Source organism: Balaenoptera musculus, chromosome 7, assembly GCF_009873245.2.
Source record: "Balaenoptera musculus isolate JJ_BM4_2016_0621 chromosome 7, mBalMus1.pri.v3, whole genome shotgun sequence".
NCBI lineage: Eukaryota > Metazoa > Chordata > Mammalia > Artiodactyla > Balaenopteridae > Balaenoptera > Balaenoptera musculus.
In genome coordinates, this window is record NC_045791.1 from 85361918 (window position 1) to 85382051 (window position 20134).

General features: G+C 37.9%; 1 protein-coding gene across 2 annotated transcripts in view; it reads left to right on the forward strand.

Moving 5' to 3' along the window:
- PTH2R (parathyroid hormone 2 receptor) overlaps positions 1-20134 on the forward strand; it is a 107304-nt gene that overhangs the window by 72593 nt on the left and 14577 nt on the right. For both annotated transcript variants that reach the window (XM_036858303.1, XM_036858304.1), the window contains 2 exons: positions 653-713; positions 6527-6593. In XM_036858303.1, coding sequence (XP_036714198.1) covers positions 653-713; positions 6527-6593 — 128 coding nt within the window. The remainder of the gene's footprint in view (positions 1-652; positions 714-6526; positions 6594-20134) is intronic.

Consider the following 20134-nt stretch of genomic DNA (forward strand, 5'->3'; position numbering starts at 1 on the left):
ATGTTGCAAGCTCATAGGTGTTTATTGTTTATGAAGGACAAATATGTCATGCTCAAATCATCAAACTAATATAGCACCACCCTTTGCTAAGCTTTCAGTGCCTGCAATGCTTCTGTCTGGAGCCGATATGAACAAAAAAAAAGAAGGGCTAAACTGATCAAAACTTTCTAATTTTGTAACTTGCAGTGTAGCCTCTCTATGCCTTCAACTTTTAGAATGAGAAAATTTGACTATTTTAGAACAGCAGCCTTCCTGCCACTTCTCATGAATCCCTCTTGTTGCTTCACTCCTCTTGGAAAGCATGTGGCTTTCGGCATTTCAAGAGGCAAAGTTGGATGCACTGACCACCGCCTGCCTTTGACCCCGGGAACTTCAGTCCCCTCCATACATGGCTTAACCTTACACCCCTCAAAGGAAAATAGAGCCAGTGTTCATCTTCAGACTTTTGAGAATGAATAACATCAGTGTACCACCTCCCTTCTCAAATGGACAAGATGAAAATTAAGTGGACTTTTCATATTCACATAGCAACATTTTTCATGCCTGTTTTGATCTCTCATCTTTTAATAGTATATTTTTATGTGATGAATATAAGAAAAAAATCCCTTAATCTTAAAAGAAATATGGTCTCTGAATCCTTTTCTGATTGCAGGGTTTCCAGCGGCATTTGTTACAGCCTGGGCTGTGGCACGAGCAACTCTGGCTGATGCAAGGTGAGTGGAAACAAGAAGAGGTAAAGCAAGAGCCTGGGATTTTCTCAAGACTTGCTGCTGTTCTTGATGACATTGCCCTTTAGGGATGTTATGTGGGAAATTACCTTGTAGCCTCTGATACATTACCAGCAAGCTATTCATCCCAGAGTCATGGGACAGAAAGACTCACAGACCCGATTAGGATGGTCATAAACTCCATGGTTTATGAAATCAATTTGAAACATACAGTGAGAAGCAAGGGGAAAGAGATGGGTAAGTTAACACACTTAGGATATTATGCACACAGGTGAAAGGACTGCACTACCTGAGTCCTGGGATAGGCAGTACTCATATCTGCTCTCTGTCTCTCTCTCACTCTCTCTGCCACATCAGCATTCCCCACTGATGGTGTGGTTATGAGGACCAGAAATGTGGTTGCAACAAGGGGACCCACAGACAGAAGGTGCCTTGAGCCAGAGACACACACTTGCTGTCTCAGAGAGATATAAGGGCAAGTTCACCTGGCCATGGCTCTAGCTTGCCACTTAGCCTGCTGAGCAGCTCTGGGTTTTATTTGCGTTCTTTGGGCAAAGGATATGTGGCCATGGGTTCCACTAATCAGTGGCTGAATTAAGACATCAAGACTATCGAGTACTTCCTGCATATTGGGGATACTTCGTGCCTCTTATATATTTAGTGCATCATGACTATTTAGTGCTCAGTTGCCCCAGATATTTAGTACCTGTGCTTAACACGCATGTGCTCTACTTACTAACTACTGATCTACATTTAATGCAAACTGTAGGTTTAATCCACCCCATTTGTTCTCTTGTCTTCTATAGCATAATTAAATATTCTTAAATGATAAAACAAATGCACATTAGAAGTGGAATCCATCCTAGGGAATCACTAGCCCCCCAGTTGTCTGTTTCTCTTTGGGTGCTACATGATGAATGGATACTGAAACATTCATTTTTTCATATTATTTCTGTTTTTAGTAATGGTGAGTCAAAGAAAGAAAAGGAGAACATGGAGAAGCATTCAGTGCCTGTTCTTTGCTTTCATGGTCAAACTTATTGCTTGGAATGAATTGTGTCTCCCCAAAATTCATATGTGGGAAGCCCTAATCCCCAGTGTGACTGTATTTGGAGAGACGGCCCTTAAGGAGGTAGTTAAGGTTAAATGAAATCCTAAGGGTATGGCTCTGAAATGATAGGATTAGTGTCTTCATGAGAAGAGACATGAGGGAGCTCCTTCTCTCTGTGTATGCACATGAAGTAAAGGTTTTATGAGCACACAGCAAGATGACAGTGCCTTGCATTTTGATCTCAGACTTCAGCCTCCAACTCTGAGAAAATAAATGTCTGCTGTTTAAGCCCTCAGTCTATAGTATATTGTTATGGCAGCCCGAGCAGACTAATACACTTATGATACATGAAAAGGCGATTTAAAGAGAGACAGTTTTAACTTATAGATGTAGTAATGCTGAGCATTCTTCCCTGTTAACAGAATACAGTTTAATATCCACAGATCGTGTACATTTCCTGACAGCAACTCCTTTTTGTTTGCTCCTTTCTTTCATTGAGCCCGTACATTTGTTTTGAGTCACTGAGTATTTCCTTCAGAATCATTTTGTCAGTTGTGCAGTGAAGAAAATGCCACATTATGTGAGCACCTGAATTCTGCAAAGAACCTACCACTGTTCCCCCAAATCTGAAGTCTACAGATCATTATCTTTAGGTGCAGCCTTGCTCCAGAACTCCCCATTCATCAGCTTTCCCTCAGTTGTAGAACTTACTGGCTTTGCTTTTTTTTACACAGCGATATTGGAAATCTCAAAGAAAACTTGCAGCATTGCTGTTTGGTTTCTTGGAGGAGGGAGGGAGGTTGAGTCAGTAAAGAGGTACTAAATAATGCTAAATAATTTTACCCTGAGATGTGTAACCAAATCACTTAGATTTGGAATTTTAGAGAAGGTAGAACTGAAGGCATTGTTTGGTCCAATCCCCACATTTGAGAGGTGAATAGAATGCGACCCAGAGATACCAGGTTACATCTCCAAAGCCTACAGCTAGCCTGGAGCAATTTTGACTCATTCATCCATTCAACAGCTATTCCAGGCCTTGAGCAAGGAAAGAAAGCAAATATATTCATAGTACATTTTATATTGAATTAGATAATTAGTTTTCTTAGTTATCTTGCATTTTTAAAAGAATCATAAGCTAGATATTAAATCATTAATAATCATAAGTCTTTTTGCTGAAAAAATAAGAAATACATGTTTATCATTTTTTAGAAAAAATCCATTAGGTATGTAATACTTTGAAAAATACAACTGATACTAAATATTGCTCTAAAACAGATGTATTAATGTAAAAATATTAAATATAAGTTAGATCATGTGACTCTTCTGCATAAAATATTTATTCCTACCTTACTTAGAATAAAATCTTGAATTCTATAGTGCCCTGATCTGAGTGCGATAATTGGGTTAAGGGGTCATTTTATATTTATTTTGCATAGAAAATAAAACTGTATTACCACATTCATGGCATGATTTTATAATTGCCAGATCTGATTTCTCATGAAATTCAGCTTGTCTAAGATAAAAAGTTTTTGTGGGTTTTCTTGAGCGTCATCATCTGACCTATGTACAGTGCTGTGTCACAAAGTTCAAGTGGAGAGAGCAGACTTGGAGCATCTCCAAAGGACAGATTGGGCCCCTGCTCGTGTCTCTTATAGTTGCGATTTATCTTTTTCTGATCTGGCCTTTCAAAGCTAGAACTCTGATTTTCTCTGTTATCTTGGACATTTAGAGATAAGCAGATAAGACCCAGTTTTAGCTCTAAACTCTATAGAATATACAAAAGAAGTCTCTTCCAGTTCTAAAATTCTATCAAATTCTATCAAAGTGTTATTTGACTAAGGTAGGGTAAGATAATTGGGAAGTTTAGATTGGACAAATGACTTAAAAAGTGAATAATTTTGTTTTTCTTTTTACTTACAAAAGCAAAAACACCTTACAAGATACCTTATTACCTTCTCCCGGCTCATTCAAAGGAGATAAGAGATGCCAGCAGGAACCTTAGGGCTTGCAATTGAAAGGACCAAGAAAAGATACACTCCCTCATTCCTAGGAAATCTGCATGGCTCTCAGGGGACTTCACTTCCTCTACTCTGATCAGAGTGTGAGTTGTGGAGACAATACAGTATTCGATCAATATAATGCCCTGGATCCCTCTGGTGGAACAATGCATTTCCTGTTTCCAGTCCTGGCTGCAGGAAATCCTACTTTCTAGTCTGTATGCTTTACCATTCAGCATACAGACTACTGTGTTTCATGCTCTACCATTCAGAACTACGTTTTTACCGACATTTAGTCCTGCATTTCCTAGAGTGTTAAAATTTATTTTAAAAAATCTGGACAGAGGGTAGTTTCTCAGCCATGTTAACAAACACGGTGTGAGCTGGGACATTGAAGAATTAATGAAAAATAAGGATTAATAGCATTTTCTTTAAAATATCTGAAACCTCAGTTGCCTCTTATCAAAGGGCAAATTTGAAACTTTGACATTGAAAATGATCAAAGTCAAGTTTTTCCTGTTTTTCGAAGTAGCTGGTTTGACCTACTTCCAGACACAAGTATTTTGTAGAGCTGAAGTTGTGTAATTGAATTCCAGTGTGTCAGGAGACACCACCATGAAATGTCATTGAAGCAAAGAGAGAAGATTATGAAGATATTACCAAATGTCAAAGCTGAAAAGAAAATTTATGAAATCCAAATTTATGAAATCCAAAATTTAGTGAAGCAATGTTCAATTTATATTCTCACAATATGTGCCACTTTCCTTACAGTGGGAAGCCTTTTTAGCGTAGTGTGATAGATGTTTTGCACGACTCAGTAACACTTTTATCTTTCTTGCCTGGCTGAACAATGTGGAAAATAGATGCATACAAATAATATGGGCAATGTTCAATAATGTGTAAACAAGTAAGGTGTATGCAAGTATAAAATGTCCCTGTGTTTGATTTCCATTCTTATTCAGTCTTCAAGCCCATTGACTTCGCAGATTTCAGTGTGGCTGGACCAGAATTACACTTTGGTCTAGGGGTCTGGTTGATTTAACTGTGGTACTTCCTTCCAATGGAATGCTGGGCTACTAAGCTGTCTTGGTACTGATATGGAAAGAAATTAAAAATATACTATTAAAAGGAAAGGGCAAGTTACAGAACAGAGTGTACATTGCACTTTTGTAAGATGGGGAAAATAAGATTATAATATTTGTATGTGTTTGTATATGCATAAAGAAATACTGAAAGCATATACAATAAAGTAATAAAAGATGTTACCTGTAAGGAGAAAGGCAAGGTCAGAGGTATACAGGAACATGGGGAGGACTGAGAGGTCTCAATGTCTATCTTTTTATAGTTTGTTTTTTGAAATGAGAATGTATTGCCTATATACAAAATTATATTTAAAAAATATGTTGTTATTACATGTGTACTGAAAATGTTTTACCTTCAAGCAATAGTTGAAATAGCTTTTTATTATCCATGATTTGTTCATTAATTTAAAAGTAACTTTCTTAATAAGTTTATTATCCAGAATTTAAAAGTTATCATTAAAATTTCTTTATAAAATTTCATTTACTGTTGCCACAATCAATGCTAGGTTTTGTCTAAGGAGAAAGAAACTGAAGGCTTTTATTTATGTATCTTTAATTTAAAAAAAACATTTAAAGTGCTACATTAAAGTTTCAAGTGGAACTAGTTTTTCTCAACTCTGTTCCATTTATTCTAGTGTAAGACCTTTACCACGAACCAGATTGAGTGAGGTTGAGTCTAACTTACTTTGAATTCAATTCAATTCAACAAATGTTTATTGACAACCTACATGCTATGTACTGTTCTAGGCACTTGTAACAGAAAACAAAAACAACAATGATCCCTGACTATGTAAACTTAAATTCTAGTTGGAGTGAGCAGGAAGCAGAAAATAAATATAACAAATAAGTAAATCAAATCGTGTTTTTATTAAGTACTGTTAAAAACTAACTTTTTAAAATAGAAGGTAAAATCATGATCTTATGCAAATATAAAATGAGCACCTATCAAGATTTTTTAACTCACTAATTAATGAGGAAACCAGTAAGATGTTGTAACTGGTTCAAAGGAGAAATAGAAGAATTACATGTTTATATCTAGTAATATGTACACTGAAATAATTTTACAAATAAATGTAAAAACTGGTCAATATTCACAGATCACAGAGCAATTACATTCCACCAAACACAGCTAATTTTCCTTTCTATGGACAAAAATCATTTGCATTCAGTTTTCTTCTACATTCCTATCAACAAGAATCATTTGCATGATTGTCAGTTTTCTGTTGCATTTCTGTGGATAAGAATATACTAATGTCAATGTTCTACAACCAATGGAGTAAATTCTGAAAGTGAGAGGACTTTCTCTATCAACAGGGTTTAATTGTTATGGATCTCCAGTGATAACAAAAATAAAGAATCAATGGTACCACATTTAGAAGACTAACTTTTTGGGGCTCTAGAAACATAGTTTTGACTCTTTTATAAAAACAATAAACCGCTATTTATAATACTTATCCCCAGGAGGTAGCTAATAGTATGGAAACCAGGACTGTTACACTTTTTTTTTTTTTTACTGTTTTGGGTGTTCTAGGAGATTTTTTAATTTTCCTGTCTACTTGTTTCTTAATCAAAAACCTGGGTCTGGAATTTTGGGTAAAACAAAATGTTACATCTCACTGCTTATTTGCTTTGATGATTCTTTAATGGAAGTTCTTTTTCATGTCTCAGATGCTGGGAACTTAGTGCTGGAGACATCAAGTGGATTTATCAAGCCCCAATCTTAGCAGCTATTGGGGTAAGTTTAAAAACCTGTATAGTTTAAAGAAAGAAGAAAAAGATGCATAATTCAACTACTGCTAAAACCCAGAGAAAGTTTGTCTGTCACTTTGTTTCCTAAACCTCACATTACAGTAATAGCTGTTGGGAAAGTCTGGATTGGGGATCAGACCCTTATTCATGGCTGACACTGCGATCCATGAAGAAAGTGCAAACCCTCCCTTTAATCTGCTAACACGTAGGGAAAATTCCGGGACTTCAAAATATCTATGAACATTTATAGGTTCAAGCAGTTAGGGTGGTCCTTAAACTCTTCCCCCTTTTCAGCCATTATTTTATAAAGTTCTGACCACCTGATCACCTGGTAATAGGTAGGAGGAGGGGGCAAAGATGGAATAGCAAGAGAACAGAGGAATTATCAAGAGAGAAAGATGATAGTGTGATTTATTATAAAACATTGCCTAAAGCTTTTATTTCACATACTTTCCCCAAGGAGTTAAGAGGAGTCCATACTCTTTTGGACTCTCTAGTCCAAAAAAGACTAGAGTTGGCAGTCATATTGCATGGGACTTATCTGCCTGTATATTACATCTGTGTTACAAAAGAAAACAAAATCACACACTTTGTGTCTAATAAAACTCACCAAAATGCTCAATATTCTGTAATAACCTAAATGGGAAAAGAATTTGAAAAAGAATAGACACGTGTATATGTATAACTGAATCACTTTGCTCTGCACCTGAAACTAACACAACATTGTTAATCAACTATGCTCCAATATAAAATAAAAATTTTAAAAAAAGAAAAGAAATGTTTACTCTTGACCTTCCCTGAAGAGTTTATGGTATTAGCTTCTCTGTGGTTTGATGAAGAAATTATACCACCTTGTGTTTTCCTGGTTTTCATGTATTAACCCAAGGTTATAAACATCTTTAAAAAAGGACTGATGTCCCAATATTAAATGTTAAATAATTTGAAAGTAATATAGCAGCCTGATTTTTTTCTATTTTTTTAATTGAAGTATAGTTGATTTACAATGTTGTGTTAATTTCAGGTGTACAGCAAAGTGATTCAGTAATACATATCTATCTATATCTATCTATCTATCTATCTAGCTATCTATTCTTTTTCAGATTCTTTTCCATTATAGTTTATTACAAGATATTGACTGTAGTTCCCTGTGCTATACAGTAGGTCCTTGTTGTTTATCTATTATATATATAGTAGTGTGTATATGTTAATCCCAAACTCCTAATTTATCCCCCCCAACCTTTCCCTTTTGGTAACCATAAGTTTGTTTTCTATGCCTGTGAGTCTATTTCAGTTTTGTAAATATTTTCATTTGTATTATTTTTTTAGATTCCATGTATAAGTGATATCCTGTGATATTTGTCTTTCTCTGTCTGACTTACTTCACTTAGTATGACAATCTCTAGGTCCATCCATGTTGCTGCAAATGGCATTATTTCATTCATTTTATGGCTGAGTAGTATTCCATGGTGTGTGTGTGTGTGTGTGTGTATACACATATATATATACATATACATATGTGTGTGTATATATACACATATATATATATACGTATATATATATGTGTATATATACACACACCACATCTTCTTTATCTGTTCATCTATTTATGGACATTTAGGTTGCTTCCACGTCTTGGCTGTTGTAAATAGTAGCAGCCTGATTTTTAACCAATTTTTTCAGTCTTTCTTTGTTCTCCAGTTTCTTACTTTTCTCATTTTGTTTTCTTTTGGACAAGGTGTGTCAGCATGTTGGCATGATGGATCCAGAAGGACAGCTATTAATGTGGTTGAGGTTTTGTAAGATCTATCCAGATAGTCAGATAAAAGCTTATTTATCTCATAGGAAAAATGCAGATAGCAAGGTAGAAGAGATCGAAAAGGAATCTTCATTTCAGAAGCTCATTGATGTAAATATTTAGAGGGGAAAATAAAGTACAGAAGTTTTAGAGAAGCCAGTTTGTACCCTTGCTACAGCAGCCTGTTATCAAATTAGACCCGATTCTAAGTCCTAGGGGAAGCTCAAAAATGGGTTGTGGAAATGAGCATATCTACAAAACAAAAACAGACTCACAAATATAGAGAACAGACTTGTGGTTGCCAAGGGGGAGGGGGTGGGGGAGGGAAGGATTGGGAGTTTAGGATTAACAGATGCAAACTATTGTATATAGGATGGATAAACAACAAGGTGCTACTGTATAGCACAGGGAACTATTTTCAACATCTTATGATAAACCATAATGGATAAGAATATGAAAAAGAAGATATATGTATAACTGAGTCACATTGCTATACAGCAGAAATTAACACAACATTGTAAATCAACTATACTTCAATAAATTAAAAAAAATGGGTTGTGGATAAATGAATGAATGAATGACTTCAGTTTAGAAACTCATATTAATTTTAATGAAGTGCTGCTGTATTAATGTAGTGATAAACCATCCCATCAAACCTAGTGATAAACTATATCCCTGAGAGATTATCAATAAACTTAAAGAAGATAATTAACTTTATAAATTAACTGGGGTTTACTACTCTGATTTCCCTCTTATGCACTGATACACTAACCTTATCTGCATTTCCAAGCCTTTAACTTGCCTTTCTCTCTCTTCCTTCTTTATTATGTTTGCTCCTCCATCTCTTACTACCACCTTTTTAAAGGGATAACCCATGTCTTAATACTTTTTGTGTCTTCAGTGCCTTGTACTTGATAAATAAGAGGTAATTAAATATTATAAAAATGAGGCAAATTTAAGAACATTAAGTTTGTGTTTTCATTTGATGAAAAGGAAAGGCTTATTAAAATCCAGGGGATCCTTGTAAAATTATTAGGAATTGAAGCAAAGAACAGTGGAGAAAAAAGTAAATCATAGGACATTTTCCATTGAAATAGTTGATTTTTATCCAAAGCTTTGTTGTTTATTTATAGATCTTAGTTACTCACATCACCAGTGTGGATGAGAAGTTTATTTGCTGAGGTTTCTAAATTGCAATGTGAAACAGTACAGTTAGGTGATTATAGAGGTTCTGAAAGATTCACCATTGATGAAAGAGAACCAGAAATGATGGTACACTCAATAAATTTTGAAGGAAACTTAGGTGGGATGCCATTTTCGTCTTCTAGAACTAATATTATGAGCAATGCAAAGCAAGAATTCTTAAATATTTTTCCAATATTACAACATCCATTTAATCTCAAAAATCAGAGAAGAGATTCAAGAGCACCTTTCTGTTCACTTAAAGTTACCTTTCTGTTTCTTTATTACAATTCAGGGTTATCTCAGTTCCTTTTAAGGTTTCCTCATTTTACTGTGGAAACAGCCTGTATGGGAAGAGATGCACCTGGAGCCCTGGTCTCAGCACCTGGAGTGTAGTACTCCTTCCTCTGAGCTCTTCTGTGTCCTGAAGCCAGGAAGAATGATGCTAATAATAACAACATACACAGCAAAGTGCTTACCACCACTGGGCACTGTTTTAAACACTTTATTTACATTGATTGATCTAATCCTCCCAATAACTCTAAATGAGGAAACTGCCCAAGGTCACTCAGCTAGTAAGTGGTGGAGCTCAGATTCTAACTTCAGGGTCAATGTCCCTACCTAGTGAGCTCACAGTAAATAATGTGAGCTCTTATAATAAAGAGCTTACATCCCGCACTTATAATAAAAGCTAACATCCCTGATAGTCCAGAGGAGACCCTGTCACTCATGCCCGCACCCCTTTATGCTCTCTGCCTTAGCCTCGTTGTTTCCCTTTCGGTTCCTTGAACTTGTCCATGTCTGCCCCTCTCAGGACTATTCTTCATTTTGCCCTGTACCCCTGGAAGGCTGGGATATGCTTCCTTTTACTCCTCACTTTAAATGTCACTTCTTCATTGTGGCTTCCTTGTTGCCCCCAGTCAAAATTAGGTCACCTATTATAACCCGCAGAGCACGGTGAGGTTTTTCTTTCTCAAGATCATCATCAAGTATAATGCTTCTGATTGTTTGTTGAATGTCCATCTTGCCCACTAAACTGAAAGGTTTTTGTGAACAAGAACCATATTTTTCTCAACTTCTATATTCTAATGCCTTGTAATTTTCCTGGCACAGAGTGGACACTCAATAAACACTTGCTGAAAAAATAAAACATGCATACAAAGTAAATATTCTGGGAAACGGTAAGAGGGAAGAAGTGATATAAGAGCAGAAAGCTCGTATAATTACAGAACTTTTGAGTCCATTTTACGCAACCTTTTTATTTTCTAGAGAAGGAAACTAAAGCCCACACAGATAAAGGTCACACAGCCAGTGTGACAAAGACTATAACCTGCATTTTTGGACCATGTTCTTTTCACTTACATTCCAAAGCATGTCAAAATTTTTTCTCGACGTTATGGGAAAATAATCTTTTCAATTTTATGGCTACATTTATAATTTTTTATATGTTAACTTTAGAATAAAAGGTTTGTTTGTTTTCTAGTCTTGCATTTCGTAGTATGGATGAGAGTTCATAGGTTCTAACTTGAAGAAGTCATATCAAGATAATTACATTTTAGAGATAATCACAGACTTTAGTGCATATTTGGAAGGAACAACTTGATTTTGGAATCATAGAATCTAAAATTGTAGCACTATGGTTTTCTGTGTTTTGTTCATATGTGGTAAAATTATGTTTAAGAGAATTAAGGTCATTCGAAACATTAATTTTCGTTCTGAAAATAAATGTCTCTAAATATAATTAATTATTCACCCTCAACATCTTGATGTTGATTTGAAGATGATTTTAAGTTCTTCTATATACCATTAAAATATGAAAGGAATGGGCTTCCCTCGTGGTGCAGCGGTTAAGAATCTGCCTGCCAATTTAGGGGACACGGGTTCGATCCCTGGTCCGGTAAGATCCCACATGCTGCGGAGCAACTAAGCCCGTGCACCACAACTACTGAGCCCTCGTGCCACAACTACTGAAGCCCGGACGCCTAGAGCCCGTGCTCCGCAACAAGAGAGGCCACCGCAATGAGAAGCCTGCACACCGCAACGGAAAAGTAACCCCTGCTCATCGCAACCAGAGAAAGCCTGTGCGCAACAATGAAGACCCAACGCAGCCAAAAATAAATAAATAAATAAATTTATTAAAAAAATATGAAAGGAATATTTCCTAATTGACAACGGGACATGAAGCATTGTTTTGGTCCTGGGCCTCCCAGAGCAGCATTAGGAGGAACAGTGTGCTTGGCCCACAGAGTAGGAGAAGCCACAGGCAGGGCAGGATGGATTAGAAGTGGTGAAGATGAAGTTGGCAGAGGTGATAAATCCCGACCAAGCGGGACACTGCCCCCTGACACACGAGAACCTACGTTTTCACTGGCGTCAACCAGAAGAGACTATAATAGCTGAAGAGAAATAAAACCACAGACGTAAAAATACAGATTGTAAAATTGAGCAGATTTGCTCATGAGCATTTACAAGATGGTCTTGAAGAGGCCAGTAATATGGGGTGGAGAGAGCTTTGGTCTTAGCAGAAGTCTGAGATCTTGGATTTACAGGTTAGGGAAAAGAAAAACAGAAACTCTGCGGTATTTGTCTTTACTTGTTTCTTTCATCCTGTGTTAGTCTGCTTCATTCCTCCATCCTTTCATTCATCATCCTCTGATGTGTGATCAAATGGTCTTTCTAGTACCTGCTCAATTTCATTTTTACCAAAATGTCTTTTCTTTTGTCCCTTGACAGAGTTAAATCTCTTTCTATTTATCATTTGATGAATAAATATTTTGGGGTGTGTTTTTTTGCTTCATGTTTTGTCTCAAAACCTTTTCTTCATTAACCCTCAAACAACTTTGAGATTGTTATTTTCATTATTCTTAGTTTGAGTCCAAGAGCAGTTATGTAACTAGCTTAGGTATATACATTTAGAAAGTGCTGAAGTCGGAGTCAGGTTCAGGCAGCGTGGTTCCAGAGCCCACAGTTTTCCCTGTTTGTGGTGATTGAATTTAAGCTCGGCCAGTGTTTGCCAGGGTGAGAGCACATACCCTGGTGCATGAGAGGATTGATTTAGGTAGTGCGTGCAAGGTTATTAAGTAAAATCAGTTAACATTGAGAATATTGGTCCCTCTCCAACCCTTCTGAACACATCTCGGAGGTCTCATTTTGATACTGATCTTTAACACTTTTCTAATGTGTGTGGTGTCTTCCTTTGGGGAATGGAGGTGGGGGACAGGCAACCCAGTCTAGGTAAAAATTTCATATGACTTGTTTCCATTGTATTTATTTTTACAGTTGCCTCTTGCTTGTAGCAGCTTCTATTGGTTTTCCATTGCTGGTAATGATATGAAATTTAAATTTTAATAATTTAATAAAAGTGGATTGCTTGAAGAAGGGTATTAAGTAAATAATAGTAGATGAATAATATTGATATGGCCAAAATCATGGTGGTGGTATCCTAAGCCACTTGGAAAACGCTGAACTAGATCAGTTCCTTTGACAATGAAATTTGGAGTTACTGCAAAATGCCTGACCAGTGTAACCAGTGAGTGTCCACATGGTTGTGGGAGGTTAGTTATGTTTCCTGTGATCAGGAACGTTAAGGGTATAAATGGACGGGTCATGTTTTCTGTGGCTGGAAGGATGGGTGCATCTGTTGAAAATGCAAGAGATAAGACTGGAAGTGGATAGGGGTTGAATCATGATTGGACTCGTATTCTGTGCTATAAGGACATTGGAATTTTCCTTAAAATTATAAGACATTGAAAGATTTTAAGCAGGATAGTGATCTGATTAGATTTGGGTTTTGGCCTGATGGGGATGGTGCCCCAGGCACAGGATGCTCCTAACCCTGGAGATGCTGCAGAGAAAATCTGTTCACCGCAGGCTCCCACGATGAAGAAGGATAGGCTGAGTCAAGCAAACTCGGTATTCTTCCCACATTCACTCATCAAATACTTCAACCCATCCCCTCCAGGGATGGAGACAGTAAGGGGGACTGAGGAGCACAGACATGCACATCAGTTGAGCTGCCTTCCCTGGAAGGAAAAATCAGGAATGGGGATTAAATGAACTAGTCTGGAGGTACGGACATCTGTCTAAGAGAGCTATTGGCTATTCACTTTTTAAAAAAATTTTGTTTATTTTATTTATTTAGTTTTGGCTGCATTGGGTCTTCATTGCTGCACGCGGGCTTTCTCTAGTTGCTGTGAGCAGGGGCTGCTCTTTGTTGTTGTATGCAAGCTTCTCATTGCGGTGGCTTCTCATTGTGGAGCACGGGCTATAGGTGCGCGGGCTTCAGTAGTTGTGGCACGTGGGCTCAGTAGTTGTGGCTCGCGGCTCTAGAGCGCAGGCTCAGTAGTTGTGGCACACGGGCTTAGTTGCTCCACAGCATGTGGCATCTTCCCAGACCAGGGCTCGAACCCGTGTCCCCTGCATTGGCAGGCGGATTCTTAACCACTGCGCCACCAGGGAAGTCCTGGCTATTCACTTTTAAGTACATAATTCTATCTGACTGACTCTGACATCAATTATGATATTTTGAACGTCCTCAGATTTCTATATGAGAGGTCATTTTTTTGATGCAGGCTTCCAAAGAAAGATACAGGAAGTAAAAAGTTGCATTAAAATTGGAACAACCAGAACTTCCCTGTGGTCCAGTGGTTAAGACTTTGCTCTCCCAGTGCAGAGGGCCCAGGTTCGATCCCTGATCAGGGCACTAGATCCCGTATGCCACAAATGAAAAATCCCGCATGCTTCAACTAAAGACCCCACATGCCACAACGAAGATCCCACGTGCCACAACTAAGATCCGGCGCAGCCAAATAAATAAATAAATATTTAAAATTGGAACAACCATAAACAGTGTTAAACTAAGGTGAGCAACAAAGGGACATCAGTGCTTCAGCAGTTGGTGACCATGAGCAGGGTGACGGCAATCCTTGTTTTTTTCTTCTTTTGATAGGAGTCAAGCCCATATCTTCAATTCATATAAATCCATTCCTTTGGAGAGACCACAAACTCCCAAAATATTTCTCTGTACAATGTATTGCTTCATCGTAGCTGAACTAAGATGTAAATGTGCAGTAAGAACTATTTTTTTTAAAGGTACCAAGAAAAGGTAAATATCATCAATAAAAATGTAAATGTATTACTAATTTAATTACTAATTTTAATGTATTACTATTTAATAATATATCTTTTATACCTGGAGGGTCGAAATTTCTTCCAGAGTTACTTTTCTTATAGTACATACATCTAAGCAATGTTTATACAGTGGGAGTAGTAAAATAGAAAATCCAAGATTCAGTCTTAAACCAACCCAAAGCTTTTATTAAAGACACTGAAATTGGAAATCAGGGCCAGTCACTCGTGGAGACGTTAGAATTTATGTACTTGTTTTTCTATAGGCAGTAGTTCATTTTCTGGTAACTCCTCAAAAGTAAGCCATAGAATCAAAAAATGTCCATGTTGGGAAGCATTCTGGGGGGCTCTTGCCTGATGTTAATCTGGCAACACTATTGCAGAGATTTTTGAGCTTTAAATAACCCTACAGAGAACTGATAACTGTGAGAGTTTATAGTTTACTTTATATATGTTGATGGATTTTAGGAAAATACAGGGCAATAGTCCGTCCCTCCTTCCCTCTCCCCTCCCCTCCCCTCCCTTCCTCCATCCCTTCCTTCCTTCCTTTCCCTTTCTTTCTTTTCCTTCCTTCCCTCCTTCCTTCTTCCCTCCCTCCTTCTCCCTCCTCCCTCCCCCTTCCCTTTTTCTTTCCCTTCCTTCCTTCCTCCCTTTCCGTCTTTCTTTCTTCCTTCCTTCCTTTCTCTCTTTCTCTCTTTCTCTTTCTTTCTTTCTTTCTTTCTTTCTTTCTTTCTTTCTTTCTTTTCTTTCTTCCTTCTTCCTTCCTTCCTTCCTTCCTTCCTTCCTTCCTTCCTTCCTTCCTTCCTTCCTTCCTTCCTTCCTTTCTTCCTTCCTTCCTTCCTTCCTTCCTTCCTTCCTTCCTTCCTTCCTTCCTTCCTTCCTTCCTTCCTTCCTTCCTTCCTTCCTTCCTTTTGGTATATTTGCTTGTTTTTAGATGTCTACCATGGCTTACAGCACCACTGTGTACCTAAGCTAAGGACTAATGTCTGACGTCAACAAGTAGTTTGTGGTGTTTGTCATGGGCTTGCTCATTCTATGAATAACGATCTAATTTGAATTACTAACTAAGTAGTGGCCCTTGAGGAGACTGCATGCTACTCAGAGTGCATTAAATGGAGAGCTCCAGACTTTCAATTTTTTTCTTATACATGTTTTGTTCCCTGTACCTGTCAAAGGATATCTCAGGGAATTCTGGCAGATGGAATAAGATGGTACTTCTAATAAATTCCTTTAAGAAAAATTCTAAAATGATATGTTTAAAAAATCATATCCAGTGCACTTTATAAAATATGAGAAGAAGGGGACAAACAGAGCATGAGCTTCTCAGCTGCTGTTGAGTCAGTGATTCATTTCCGCCCAGTTGTTATTAAAGGAGGCTCGATCATGAAGCACAAGAAGGGAGCATGAGAGGGATGACTGGTAAGGGAGAAGTTTTAAGTAAAATGGATAAAATTTAATCTCTGATCTTTGATAGAATTGCAAATACAAAAATTTTTTTTTACCCAGAGGAAAATCTCTGCTCCATAATCTCTTTCTTCTTCTAAATCAGTCAACTATAGAACCTTGAGTGAAATTAAAGCTCTAGCATTTACCCCTAAGTTATAAATTGAATTCCAAAGGATAAGAAGTGAACTACATATTTTGTCTTCATATCTATTATACAGATAATCAAATTATAGTAGCTGATATAGATTAAGGAGTTTATTATCTATCATTTAAATGTTCAACATTTAGAATTGATACACATATAAACAAAGCAAAAATGTTTCTCATGTTCATGATATTGAAAAAGAAACCAATATATGGGGTGAGATGTGATGTTTTCAGAGAATCTCTGAGGGCAGCTAATACATAGCGTCCCTCTTTGCTGCTCAGATTCTAAATAAGTCGAGATATAAAACAAAGGAGGAGAGAGAGAAACAAAGCAAAACCCTTATAGCTGTTAGAGTCTGGGTTGGAAGTTGTGATCTTCGGTCTGTTAGCCAAGTGAACCAGTTGAAGAACCCCACAGTTAGGCAGGATCTGCCCACCCAGGCACAGATTGCTGAGGGGCAGGCTCCTAAGCCTGGAGATGCTGAAAGTCTGCTCACTACAAGCTCCCAAAGAAAAGAAGGATGGGCTGAGTTAAGCAAACTCAGTATTCGTCCCATATTCACTCATCAAATACTTCAATCCATCTTCTCCAGGGCTGGAGACAGTAAGGGGGAGTATGGAGAACAGAAGTGCACATCAGTTGACCTACCTTCACTGGGAGGAAAAATCAGGAAAGGGGAGATAGCAAATCTTCCCCATCATATATCCAAAGGCATTGATGAAATTTTTAAGTGTAAATAGATAGTTTTAAAGATATTTTATAACAGTGGAATTTCTTATACATAAATTTTGACTTCTTTCTCTACTTATGTCTTTTGTGATAGACACCTAGAAGTGAAAATTCTACATTGAAGGGGGATATGCTGATTTACCTCAATATAAGTAGGGTTTAGAGAGTGCACGTTTCATTCACTCATTTATTCATTCACTCATTTAACAAATCTTGATTAAACACCAAGAACATGGCAGGTGCTGTGTGAGGCAATGGGGATGAGATGGGGGAACAGGCATCAATTTCTCCTTAAATTTAAGCATAGTGGGTGAGACAGACATTAAAATGTGACGAGTGCTGTGGTGGGGCTGGGGTGTGGGGAATAGCTTTTGAGAAGTGACATTCAGCTTAAAGCCTGAGAATGAGCTGTCCTAGTAAGGGTGAGAGAGCGGAGGGAGTAGGGAGAATGATCCAGGCAAAGGTGATTCTAGGAGCAGTCTCTGAGACGGCCTGAGGAGCCAGAGGTTTCACGGCTGAAATTTTGACTTTGAAACTCATCTGTGGTTAACTTTGAATAAATCTTTAAAAATTTAATTGAGAGAGACTCTAATGTTTATATTTGCATTATTTTAAAACCACATTTGCATAAAATTTATTCTATATGCTACTGGCTTATTAACGGCTTTAAGCAAAATTTTCCCTCCAAGATTACTTGAGATATGCAAGGACTCTCTAAATGATTTTTTTTCTCTCTGAATGATACTTCATTTAAAAAAATTTTTTAAAATCTCACCAGAATGTGTTGTTCTTTTTCATTCCATTTCCCCATATATAGAGTCATTTTTCCTTCTGTAGACTTGGATCTTTCTTTAGAGCAGGATTTTTTCTTTTATGTCTTTCTTGATTTGTTCTATTTATCATTTCCTTCAGAAAGAGAAATAATCTTCATAATGACTCTGAATTCCGTGCTCTCCATGTAAGCATCTATCCCTCATCACAAAAGTCTTTGTTCTTCATTCCTTCATTTGGGAAGATTCTTCAAGTGTCTTCTAAATTGCTAAATCCACTTTCCTGCTCTGTTAGACCTAATGTTTAGGTTTCTAATACTGACTTTAAAACTGGGTTATAAGTTAGATTCTTTACAATCTTTTCTTAATCCATCCTGCTCTTTAAAAAATTTCTGTCTCCATCTCAATCTGCTATTAACTCAACTCTATTTTATGGGCAGTTTGGTGCAGTGGTTAAGAGTCCATGCTATGCATCCAGGCTGCATGGGACTCATTAGGGCTCTGCCACTTGCTGGCTGTGTGATCATGCATAATTTGTGTAAGCTGTGACTCAGATTCCTCATTTGTAAAATGGGAGCAATATGCCTATCTCATAGAGCTGCTGTGAAGACTAAGTGTCAATTCACCTAAGACACTTAGAATAGTAAGTAAGTAGTCAATAACTTAGTTTCTAATTAACCTATAGTCTATACTTTCCTAAATTATTTATAATAATTTTTTGGAAATTTATTCAACTGTTACTGCGTGTATCAATATGTGTGTGTGTGTGTGTGTGTGTGTGTGTGTGTGTATGTGTGTATTTTGTTTACCTATCTTTTAAGGCAGCAAGTTCTATTTTTCTTAATTCTTAATTCTTTCTATAATCCACTTTGCTGTCCTTTGAGTTATAAAACCAATGGACTGATTGGTGTGTGTCTTCTTTAATAAGTTTCTGGGAGTTTGCAGTATTTACTTAGTATGGTCTACTGACTTGAGTACAGAGTCCGTGGTCATGGGCATTTTAATATGGACGGAGTTTAAGCTTGGCCCATCTGAAGCCATTTGTAATTCTTTATTTTTTCCAGGAATAAGGAGTGGCAAATGACAATACCCAGCTAACATTGCTTCCATAGCTCTGCCAGCTTCAGCTCCTAGCACTTGGTCCTTCACACAGTAGTTACACAGCATCACTCCCCACTGTTTTCACTCCCAGCTGCATTTGTATTGCCAGGGAGTATAGTCTTAGGGAGAGAGGAATTAATGAAGCATGAAATAAGTTTGGCCATTCAGAAAGTAGCGCTCATGTGATAGACAAGTAGCAGTTTCTCACCTTCTTATTGAAAAAGATTATGTGGACATGAATCAGGTGTTGTAGTGGGTGAGGATGAATGAAAATCCTCAACTCTCATGTTTTGCATCTTTTTATCCTCCTGAAAAGAAGGTATAAGAATAGTGGTTAAGAGTGACATCAGCATCATGGCAGTGTGTGGCACTCTCTTTGCCTTTCCCCTTCAATCTACAACCAGTAAAAACATCCACAACTCAACAAAGGTGCCTTTGCTCAACACAGCAGGACATCAGAGAATTCCACACATCTAAAGGTGGGTGGACTGAAACACATGGAAGAGGCAGAACCAGGCGGAACAGCAGAGGTGGTGCCTGTGCTCCTGGACCCTCAGCCATGATAACTGAGCCTGCAGCCCCAGAGAACCTGGTAACATCAGGGGAAGCAGAATATATGACTCCAGGCTCCCAGCCAAAGTGGTGCCCCTGGCCAAAGAGATCCAGGCGACAGTGACAGTGGGCCTATGACCCTGTCCTTCCAGTTATGGAGATGCCTATTACTCTGGCTCCCCCCACCTGCCCCTATCCACAGTGGCAATGCCTATGAGCCTGACAACCCTGGACATGGTAAGGACACCTGGGACCCTGGCTCCCTCCCCTCCCCCCCCCCACAGGGGGGGTAGTGGAGCCTGAGCCCCTGGACATAGCAGAAGTACCCACCAACCCAATGTCCCAGGTAGTGATGCCAGCAGCAGCAATGCATTAATGACCCCAGAGGCACAAGCAGCAACAACCAGGGCAATGGATGACACCTCTGACAGAGGTGGTGGAGAGTGGAAAATGCTGATGCTCAAATATAACCAGAAGCAGCTCAGGTAGGAGACCAAAAACTTGTGCTATATCACCCCTACTGGAAAACAAGAGAGGCCTCTAGTTACTAATCTGTTGAACCTTTTGAATCAAGTTTTTTTTAAAAAAGCTTTACCTAAAGAAGAAAGGTGTTCTCTACTTCAAATGTGTTGGCAGAAGAACAACTCATCAAGCTCAATGAAGAACCATGGTAACAC